Consider the following 11,984-nt stretch of genomic DNA (forward strand, 5'->3'; position numbering starts at 1 on the left):
AAAGTTCCATTTCATTTGAATCTCATCCTTTCCAACTCTTGGTATTATCTGTCATTTTTATTTTTAACCATAATGGCAGGTAGTAATAGTATCTCATGGTGGTTTTAATTTGTGTTTCAACTAAAAAAGTTGAGCACTTTTAGATATGTTTATTACTCTTTAGATATCCTCTTTGCAAAGTGTCTGCTTACGTTTCTTGCCCATTTTTTTCTACCGGATTATCTCTTTTTCTTACAGATTTTAGAAGTTCTGGATCTTTTGGCAGTAAGATGTATTGCAAACATCTTCTTCCACCATGGGACTCTACTTTTCACTTCTTAATCATGAATTTGATCAATAGACATTCTTTTTTTTTAACAATTTTATTTTTTATTAGCATATAATGTATTATTTGTTTCAGGGGTACAGGTCTGAGTCATCAGTCTTAGACAATTCATAGCACTCACCATGACATATACCCTCCCCAGTGTCCATCACCTGGCCACCCCACCCCTCCCACCCCCTCCATTCCAGCAACTTTCAGTTTGTTTCCTGTGATTAAGAATCTCTTATGGTTTATTTCCCTCCCTGGTTTTGTCTTGTTTCATTTTCCCCTGCCCTCCCCTATGATCCTCTGTTTTGTTTCTCAAATTCCTGATATAATTATTTTTCTCTGATTGACTTATTTTACTTAGCATAATACCCTCTAGTTCCATCCATGCATGTTCTTGTAAATGCCAAGATTTCATTTTTGATGGCTGCATAATATTCCATTGTATATATACCACATCTTATTTATCCATTCATCTGTTGATGGACATCTATGCTCTTTCCATAGTTTGGCTATTGTGGACACTGCTTCTAGTAAATAGCAGTCCATATTAAATTTTTTTAAAGATTTTATTTATTTGAGAGAGAGCTAGTGAATGAGAGAGAGAAGGAGCAGGGGGAGGGGCAGAGGGAGTTGGAGAAGCAGACTCTCCCTGAGTAGGGTGCCTGAAGTAGGGCTTGATCCCAGTACCCTGAGATCATGACCTGAGCCAAAGGCAGAGTTTTAACCAACTGAGCCACCCAGGCACCCCTAGAATTGTCTCTTTTATGTGTTGGTTGCTCTTTTAAAGCTTGGCTTTTTTTCTGTTCCCAAGTACAGAGAGATATGTTCCCAGGCCCTCAGTACTGTCCCTCCCTACTGCCTTTGCAGTCTCAGAGGTGGGGGTTCCCTTTGTTGCTGTGTTTCCATCTCTCTTTGGTTGCTCAGTAGCTTTTTAGTCACCCTCAGTTCGTTAGGAGGAATTTTTTTTTTTATTGATAGGTGTAATTTGGTGTGTTCTTTTTGATAACCAGGGAACATTTGCCACTTCTGTTCCCATATGAAATTAGAAAAAAAGTTGTCTCTAACACTACAGATAATATGTACAAAGTTGTCTTCATAGTGTTTATATATTTTTTTTTAAAGATTCCATTTATTTATTTGACAGAGAGAGAGATCACAAGTAGGCAGAGAGGCAGGCAGAGAGAGAGGAGGAAGCAGGCTCCCCGTGGAGCAGAGAGCCTGATGCGGGGCTCGATCCCAGGACCCTGAGATCATGACCTGAGCCGAAGGCAGCGGCTTAATCCACTGAGCCACCCAGGCGCCCCTAGTGTTTATATTTTTTATGAGGTCTGAGATTCTGGAAACTGCTATCAGGTTTAGGGTGGTACCCAGCTATATCATTTGGCTAGACTTTTACCCTAACATGAATGTTTAAAAAGAATGGAGAGATTATATTATCTGGTTATGCCTGCCTGCCTGCCTGCCTGCCTGTCTGTCTGTCTGTCTTTCTTTCTTCCTGAATAATAGATAGTTAATATAGAATAAATATTTACTTCCTTTTTAAAAAATATTTTATTTATTTATTTGAGAATGAGACAGTGATAGTAACAGGGTGCATGAATGAGGGAGGAGAGGGAGAAGTAGGTTCCTTGATGAGCAAGGAGCTTGACGTAGGGCTGAATGCCAGGAGCCTGAGATTATGACCTGAGCTGAAGGCAGATGCTTAACCAACTGAGCCACCCAGGTACCTTCCTGTGTCCCTCTTTTGCTATAATTAGATTTCTTTTCTACTCATATCCTCTCTTCCTCACTCTGGTCTTAGAGGTACAACTTGTATGTATAATGTATATTTCATTTTGGTAAAAATGTTATATGTCCCCTGACTGATTTACGATTAGCTTTTAATCCACGTTTTCTCAAATATTGACTGGGATCTACCTGCATGAGAACCAGTCATAGTGCCTGTTAAAAATACAGATATCACAGGGGCACCTGGGTGGCTCAATGGGTTAAAGCCTCTGCCTTCAGCTCAGGTCATGATCCCAGGGTCCTGGGATCGAGCCCCACATTGGGCTCTCTGCTCGGCAGGGAGCCTGCTTCCTCCTCTCTCTCTGCCTGCTTCTCTGCCTGCTTGTGATCTCTGTCAAGTAAATAAAATCTTTAAAAAAAAATTATTAAAAAATGCAGATATCACAGCTCTATTTCAGGGCTATGAATCATCAGTTCTGAGATGGGGTTCAAGGACTTTGTATTTTAAAACCATCATGCCAGTTAATTCTTGTGCACAGTAAATTTAAACATTTTTTACTTAAGTCACTTGTGTAAGCTTCTAGTACATTCCACATGTATTATATATTTTTCTAACTTACATTTTAAAATATAATTTTTTGGAAGATGATAATGAAAAGTGTTATGGAAAATGTAATTTAGTTGAAAGTCCACCCCTGTGGGGTCGATAATGGTTTATCTTTATTTTGTGAGCATTATGTTATTAGCCTATCAGTGGGATATGTCCCATGTTTGACTAAGGGTGGTAATAGGTGGTACTAGTTTTGGTCCCTGTGTGACATTCAACTTAACTTTGCTTCCTCACTCAATGATTTTGGAACAGTGATACATTTCTTTCCCAATTCTCTGTGAAGAAAACCCCTGTTATTTGCACCAAAAACTTCATACAAAGTATATCTGCAGACTAAACTGAAAAGTGTTAGTTAACAAGTAATTAAAAATTACATTCAATTGAATGGCTTTTAAGATCAATGATACTGGGGAATTTCAGAAATGTTCTCTCTCTAGTCTCCAGTTCTTAAACTGTTTCAAAAAGAGGAAGGGGGGGTACTTGGATGGCTCAATCAGTTAAGTGACTGCCTTTGGCTCAGGTCATGATCCCAGGATTCTGAGATTGAGCCCTATTCCAGGCTTCCTGATCAGCGGGGATCCTGCTTCTCCCTACCACCCCCCCCCACCCCCCGCTGGTGCTCTCTCTTACGCTGTCTCTCAAATAACTAAAATCTTAAAAAAAAAAAAAAAAAAGAAGAGGAAAGGAAGAAGAGTGAGGGACTGTAAAGGCTTTCCTTTTCCTCATTGTATGATGGTAGGAATGTCTCACAGTTCACTAAAGTCTACTTTCTTCACTTGCAAAATGAGACTAATAAAGAACCTACTTTATAGAGTTGTTGGAAGAATTAAATAATTGTACATGGCACATAGTAAGTAGTAGTTCTTATTACGTGCAAGAATTATCATGTGTCTGAATCATATTTAAGAAAATGCCTGTCTCAGGTAGCTTATGTGCTAGTTATGAAGATAGTGCAGAGCAAGGAAATAATGGAGGACTCCAGGACAGGGGTGGTGACTTTGCCTGTATATACAAAGACTTTTCATTAAATCTTTCTGTGTTACCATTATGATGGTTTTGATGGAGGGGGTGTCGCTCCCATTTTACTAGCCAAGGGAACTAGGGCTCAGAGATTTAGTCACATGTTCACCATCAAAGCTAAAAGCAGCAGGGGCAGAACTCAGGCCAAGTGTATTTGACTCTAAGTGTAGTATTAGCATTCTTTATATAGCCTCATCTACTTCTTATAGCTGGATTGATCTTATACATTCTCAGGACCTCCATCTAATTTGGAGTTGCTAAAATATGATCTCACTTCATCTGTCTGACACTCCTATTAAATCAGGCAAGTTAGGGGAAAGGACCCACATTTCCTGGGCTCCTGAGACTTGGCAATGCTAATTGTTGATTACAACCCTGTGTGAAAGGGCTATAGTATGAGATTATCACAGAATCAAGAATACTCCTTTGTCTTTCCAAAGAAACATTAATAAGGGAGAAATACATATATTAATTACAAATCTTTTAAACAGACAAAAATAACCAGTTTTTTGGAATCAGTTTATTCTGATCGAAACTATAAATATGAAGAAGTCCTAAGAAGTGCCGGTTTAAAGGATGAGAAATAATTCCACATGGAAATTCATGCTTCATTTTGGTGGTGAGTCATTCCATAAATATTCAGTGCTTAAAATGGGAGGAACTGAGAGATAATAATGTTGTGGGTTTTTTTTTTTTTTTTTTCTAACTTAAAAACTGCTGGTTCCCTACTTAGAAATGTTTTGGCTTAACTTTCCACATTCTTTTTTTTTTTTTTTTAAGTTAAGTAAAAGTAAGTAACATGGATGGATGATGTGAGCTAGGTCCCCCTTGAGGACTAAGAACTGCCATCAACTGCCCTCTGGTGAAGAAAGCCACCTTGCCAAGTTCATGACCCTTTCCCAGGGGTAGCATCCAGGTTGGTACCAGGTGTAAAGACCCAACTCAAACCAACTCTGAAGAGCTGGAATCAGCCTTAAAGCTCCCTGTGGGTCTGCTGAAGTCTTCCTTGAGATGGTATTTCAGTCCAGTTTCTCACTGTCCAATCCTACTTCATTTTCTTACCCATGGTTACCATTCCCCAGTAGATTTTGTGAATGCTAATCTCTGACTTAGACCCTGTTTCCCATCGGATCCAGGCCACAACAGTGGTGATTTGAGAAGGCTTATTCTCATAGTTGTAGAGTGGTAATCACAATCAGCATACACAGTGGGTGTTAATATTATACACAGTAGTAATTCTGAGTTGTAGAGTAGTAGAGAGATTCTAGACACTGCAGAAGTTATTTAGCTATTTGGACCAGTGGTTCCTGCACTTGAGATGTATATGAGAATTTCTGGGAGGTTGTTTTGCTTCATTTTACTTTTTAACTTTCCAGATTTTCTGAGTCATAATCTTTTAATTAAAAAATTAGTTCCCTGGGACATCTAAGTAGTTCAGTCATTAAGTGTCTGCCTTCGGCTCATGTCATGATCCTGGGGTTCTGGGATGGAGTCCCATATCAGGATCTCTGCTCAACAGGGAGTTTGCTTCTCCCTCTGCTTGCTGCTCCCCCTGCTTGTGTTCCCTCTCTCGCTATCTCTCTCTGTCATAAATAAATAAAATCTTAAAAAAACCCCAGTACTCTAGTAATTCTGATGAAACCAATTTAAAGATCAGCACTTAAAAATGATTGGCCAAGGAAAAAATAGTTCATTTATAGATGACAAAAAATTTATCTCAAACGCCAGTACCCTCATTTTTGCTGTTTATATTTTTAATGACCGAAGATCAAGATTTTGTAGAATATGAGAACATGTAGATAGTTTCGTAAATGAGATGAATGAGAGGACAAACCTATTATCTATGTAGGAGTTAATGGTTACCACTCTGTGGAAGTACGCATGTCTGATAACCCATGGGATATTTAAGTGAACATTACCAGATTTTCTGTGACCAGCACTAGAGCTGCCCTGCCTATCTCCCCAAACTCAGTTTACTGGAAGAAGTTAGTTTCCCCTCATTTGATGCTATTCAAGCAGAGTATGGCCTATTGTTTTTGCAGTGGGGACTTCTGCACAGAGAGGTAACTTTAGCTAAATGGTCTGTAAGAGTCTGTCATGCAAGACACAGATGGAGAATTTCTATCTTCAGAAAAAAGAAGGGACAATTTCAGAGGGATTGTATAAAAAAATCCGGAGTGTTTAGCTTGGATTAGGGTGTGACCTTTGCTGGGTCTCTAGTCAAAAATGAATAAATGCTGTGGTATTTTCCCTCTCTGTGAAAAACAAAAAAATTAATTTTGGTCAGTCTCAAATGTATGGGATATTATAGGAATGCTGTGTGTGTGTGTGTGAGAGAGAGAGAGAGAGAGAGAGGACATCCATGGCCTTTCTCTCACCCTACGCCTTGGAAAGCTCACAGTCAGATTCCTCTGGGACTCTAATTGGAAGCGCAGAGCTGTTTTTCTTAATGAAATTTAATCTTTTTGCTCCAGAGATGAGCTCAGAAAAAAATAAGATGATATTGTCTTATAGAACAGTTCAATATAGGTCGCAGTGGGATAAGTTTCATATATTTAATTGAATCTTTTTATGAATGGCATTTATCAATGAGTTTTTTAATAGAAGGTACAGTATTTTCATTTACTAGAGACAAAAGGGAGACTTGCTTTATAAACATTTAGTAGAGAATTTGTTTATTGAAAGCAGTGCTGCGTATTCAAGTGATGGTTCTGTGGATGTTTCCAAAAAGCAGAGGGTCTTTCAGTATGTGGCTTTAAGACATTATGCTTAAATGGCTCCAGTGTTCTGAATTATGTGAATGGGCTTGGAGTCCGTATGTGTGTGTGTACACATATATGCACATATGTATAATATTTATAACACATAACAAATATACATTATGTATAATATTTATATACTTCTCAGGAAAGAAACCATTTGGGGAGGAGTGCATTAGGGAAATTTTTGAAGGCAAATACTCAGTCATTTTGATTTGAGTTCAGTGATCAGGAATGTAGGAAGAATGATGAAGCGGTAATTCTGGTATTGATGTCATTCCCATCATCTAGATGTGTGTTTATCAACAAATATCTTTTCTCCTTGAGTACTGGAATTCTATCTCCAAAATGTTGGGATAGGTGACCTTCAAAGACACTTTGATTTATAAACTCATACTAGCTGAGTTTAAGGATTTGCTAGCAAAGCTATTTTGTTGATTCTACTACAAGTAAATGAAAAGCCATGGATCCATGCTCTTAACCACTGCAGCAGATGATAATATCCATGTTGCAGATTAATATAATTAATTAAAATTAATTATCTAATTAATTTATTATAATTAATAAATAATAATTAATAAACAATATTAATAATTAATTAATTTAATAAATCAAATCACATTAAATTAATTGTAATTAATTTAATCTGAAGATTAAAGTGAGATAATACATTTAAAGTAATGCACATAGTGCCTAGCTTTAACACAGAAAATGTACAATAAATATTATTTTTTATTGTTTTATAAATTATACCTTGACAACATATTTACCCCGCACATCTGTATTATTTAGGTTTACTAACCATAGTGACAATGAACCTGTGTTTTCTAGGCGTAATTTAGGATTTCTAAGTGGATTTTCAATTTTTTGTGGTAGTTATGATTGATATAAAATTACAGCTGAGGTCCCCATTTTTCAAGGACTTATTTGAAATTTGGTGGAACTTCTCTGATCAGGGATAAGGTATATTAGCATTTATGTATCCATTTTTTTTTTTTAAAGATTTTATTTATTTATTTGATAGACACAGAAAGAGAGGGAACACAAGCAGAGGGAGTGGAAGAGGGAGAAGCAGGCTTCCCGCTGAGCAGGGAGCCTGATGCGGGGCTCCATCCCAGGACCCTGGGATCATGACCTGAGCCCAAAGGCAGATGCTTAATGACTGAGCCACCCACACACTGCTATATACAATGTTTTTATTTAATTTTTTTTTCTTTTTTAGAAGATTTAATTTATTTATTTGGAGAAAGAGTGAGCAAGCATGAGTGGGATGTGAGGCAGAGAGGGAACGAGAAATAGGCTCCTTGCTGAGCAGGGAACCTGATGCAGGACTCCATCCCAGCATCCTGGGATTATGACCTGAGCTGAAGGCAGACATTAACTGACTAAGCCACCCAGGTACCCTAAAAGTTTTTCATTATAAAACTAACTTATAAAACTTAGGATATAAGGAAAAATTCAACCATAAAACACAATTATCATTATTGTTTTAGTAGGCTTCTTAAATAACTTATTCCATATTTAACTTTTCTACACCTAGAATAAATAATATGATAGTAATCATTTAGAATTCTGTATTTATAACTTAATAATATGAGCATGTCTCATGTAATTTGGTATTTTTACAAACCTTTTTTTAATGGGCACAAGTATAATCACTCTAAATTTTTATTTTTTTAACTTTTTAATTTTTTTTTTTTTCAATGAAAGGGAAACTTTATTGAGGCCCCAGGACCTTGGGGCTTGGGCAGGAGGCTGCCTTGCGGGCAAAGGAAGAGCCAGTGGAGGGGCCTTATTTGACCTTCTTTTTGGGGCGCAGGTTGTTGGTGTGGCCGCACTTCTTCTTGCGGCAGTTGATGGCGCGGGGGTGCAGGCGAGCATAACACTTGCGGCAGATCATCTTGTCGCAGTTGTATTTCTGGGCCAGCTGGCGGAGCGAAGGCTCGATGATGCCGCCCCGGAGGCGAAGCACCAAGTGCAGGGTGGACTCTTTCTGGATATTGTAATCTGACAGAGTGCGGCCGTCTTCCAGCTGTTTGCCCGCAAAAATCAGACACTGCTGGTCAGGGGGGATGCCCTCCTTGTCTTGGATTTTGGCTTTGACATTCTCAATGGTGTCACTGGGTTCAACCTCGAGGGTGATGGTCTTGCCTGTCAGGGTCTTCACGAAGATCTGCATCTTTGCATCTGGCGTGAATCCGCAAGGCTGCCACCACCAAACTGCTTGGCCACCTTGTTGAAGAGAAAGAGGGCCTAACTTTTTAATTTTTTAATTAGCATACAATGTATTATTAGGCCCAGGGGTACAGGTCTGTGAATCGCTAGGTTTACACACTTCATAGCACATACCTTCCCCAATGTCCATAACCCCACCACCCTCTCCCTACACCCCTCCTCCGAGCAACCCTCAGTTTGTTTTGTGAGATTAAGAGTCTCTTATGGTTTGTCTCCCTCCTGACCCCATCTTGTTTCATTTATTCTTTTCCTACCCCTCCAGACCCCCTGCGTTACCTCTCAACTTCCTCATATCAGGGAGATCCTATGATAATTTTCTTTCTCTGATTGGCTTATTTTGCTAAGCATAATACCCTCTAGTTCCATCCATGTCATTGCAAATGGCAAGATTTCATTTTTTTGATGGCTGCATAGTATTCCATTGTGTATATATACCACATCTTCTTTATCCATTCATCTGTTGATAGACTTCTAGGTTCTTTCCATAGTTTGGCTATTGTGGACATTGCTGCTATAAACATTCGGGTGCATGTGCCCCTTTGGATCACTACATTTGTATCTTTAGGGTAAATACCCAGTAGTGTGATTGCTGGGTCGTAGGGTAGCTCTATTTTCAACTTTTTGAGGAACCTCCATGCTGTTTTCCAGAGTGGTTGCACCAGCTTTCATTCCCACCAACAGTGTAGGAAGGTTCCCCTTTCCCTGATGCCACATGATGTGGAGCACTTTTTCATGTGTCTGTTGGCCATCTGGATGTCTTCTTTGAAGAAATGTCTGTTCATGTCCTCTGCCCATTTCTTGATTGGATTATTTGTTCTTTGGGTGTTGAATTTGATAACTTTATAGATTTTGGATACTAGCCCTTTATCTGATATGTCATTTGTAAATATCTTCTCCCATTCTGTCAGTTTTCTTTTGGTTTTGTTAACTGTTTCCTTTGCTGTGCAAGAGCTTTTGATCTTGATGAAGTCCCAATAGTTCATTTTTGGCCTTGCTTCCCTTGCCTTTGGTGATGTTCCTAGGAAGAATTTGCTGCAGCTGAGGTCGAAGAGGTCACTGCCTGTGTTCTCCTCAGTGATTTGATGGATTATGCGTCACATCTAGGTCTTTGATCCATTTGAATCTATTTTTGTGTGTAGTGTGTGGAAATGGTCCAGTTTCATTTTTCTGCACGTGGGTGTCCAATTTTCCCAACACCATTTGTTGAAGAGACGGTCTTTTTTCCGTTGGGCATTCTTTCCTGCTTTGTCGAAGATTAGTTGACCATTGAGTTGAGGGCCCATTTCTGGGCTCTCTTTTCTGTTCCATTGATCTATGTGTCTGTTTCTGTGCCAGTACCATACTGTCTTGATGATGACAGCTTTGTAATAGAGCTTAAAGTCTGGAATTGTTATGCCACCAGCTTTGGTTTTCTTTTTCAACATTCTTTTGGCTATTCAAGGTCTTTTCTTGTTCCATACAAATTTTAGGATTATTTTTTCCATTTCTTTGAAAAAAGGTGATGGGATTTTGATAGGGATTGCATTAAATGTGTAGATTGGTCTAGTTAGTAAAGACATTTTAACAATTTTTGTTTTTGCAATTATGGGCATGTTTTGGAATGTTTTTCCATTTCTTTGTGTCTTTCTCAGTTTCTTTCATGAGTACTTTATACTCTTCTGAGTATAGATTATTTGCCTCTTTGGTTAGGTTTATTCCTAGGTACCTTATAGTTTTGGGTGTAATTGTAAATGAGATTGACTCCTTAATTTCTCTTTCTTCTGTCTTGTTGTTGGTGTAGAGAAATGCAGCTGATTTCTGTACATTGATTTTATATCCTTATACTTCACTGAATTCCTGTACAAGTTCTAGCAGATTTGGAATGGAGTCTTTTGGGTTTTCCACATATAGTATCATATCATCTGCGAAGAGTGATAGTTTGACTTCTTTTTTGCTGATTTGGATGCCTTTAATTTATTTTTGTTGTCTGATTGCTGAGGCTAGGACTTCTAGTACTATATTGAATAGCAGTGGTGATAGTGGATATCCCTGCTGTGTTCCTGACCTTAGCAGAAAAGCTCTTGAGAATATCATTGAGATATCATTGAGATAACATATGATATCAAATATCAATGAGAATGATATTTGCGGTGGGTTTTTCATAGATGCCTTTGATGATATTGAGGTATGTACCCTCTATCCCTACACTTTGAAGAGTTTTGATCAAGAAAGGATGCTGTACTTTGTCAAATGCTTTTTCAGCATCTATTGAGAGTATCATATGGTTCTTGTTCTTTCTTTTATTAATGTATTGTATCACATTGATTGATTTGCGGATGTTGAACCAACCTTGCAGCCCTGGAATAAATCCCACTTGGTCATGGTGAATAATCCTTTTAGTAATCTTTTTTTTTTTTTTTTTAATATTTTATTTATTCGACGGAGAGAAATCACAACTAGGCAGAGAGGCAGGCAGAGAGAGAGGAGGAAGCAGGCTCCCCGCGGAGCAGAGAGCCCGATGTGGGGCTCGATCCCAGGACCCTGGGATCATGACCCGAGCCGAAGGCAGAGGCTTTAACCCACTGAGCCACCCAGGCGCCCCGGTGAATAATCCTTTTAATGTACTGTTGGATCCTATTGGGTAGTATTTTGGTGAGAATTTTTGCATCTATGTTCATCAAGGATACTGGTCTGTAATTGTCTTTTTTGATGGGGTCTTTGTCTGGTTTTGGGATCAAGGTAAGGCTGGCCTCATAAAATGAGATTGGAAGTTTTGTTTCCATTTCTCTTTTTTGGAATAGTTTCAGGAGAATAGGAATTCCTCTTTAAATGTTTGATAGAATTCCCCTGGGAAGCCGTCTGGCCCTGGGCTTTTGTTTGTTTGGAGATTCTTGATGACTGTTTCAAGGTTCCTTACTGGTTATTGTGAGTGGGGTGTTAAAGTCTCCTACTATTATTGTATTATTATCAATGTGTTTCTTTAACTTTGTTATTAATTGGTTTATATAATTGGCTGCTCCAATGTTAGGGGCATAAATATTTATAATTGTTAGATCTTCTCATTGGATATACTCTTTCCGTATGATAGTGTTCCTCTTCATCCCTTACAGTCTTTGGTTTAAAATCTAATTTGTCTGATAAAAGGACTACTACCCCAACTTTCTTTTATTATTATTATTATTATTATTTTCAGTTAAGCAATATTAGTACATCATTACCCAGCTTTTATGTCCATTAGCATGATAAATTGTTCTCTACCCCTTCACTTTCAATTTGGATGTGTCTTCAGGTCTAAAATGAGTCTCTTTAGAAAACATATGGATGGATCTTCCTTTTTCAT

General features: G+C 38.3%; 1 protein-coding gene across 1 annotated transcript; it reads right to left on the minus strand.

The window, feature by feature from the left end:
- Positions 1-8,111: 8,111 nt before the first annotated feature.
- LOC123946816 (ubiquitin-60S ribosomal protein L40-like) lies at positions 8,112-8,612 on the minus strand. Its single transcript, XM_046012587.1, has one exon. It carries the CDS (start codon positions 8,607-8,609, stop codon positions 8,223-8,225), a length of 387 nt encoding a protein of 128 aa, XP_045868543.1. The 5' UTR covers positions 8,610-8,612; the 3' UTR covers positions 8,112-8,222.
- Between the last annotated feature and the right edge of the window lie 3,372 nt (positions 8,613-11,984).

Source organism: Meles meles, chromosome 7 (genome assembly GCF_922984935.1).
Source record: "Meles meles chromosome 7, mMelMel3.1 paternal haplotype, whole genome shotgun sequence".
Lineage (NCBI taxonomy): Eukaryota > Metazoa > Chordata > Mammalia > Carnivora > Mustelidae > Meles > Meles meles.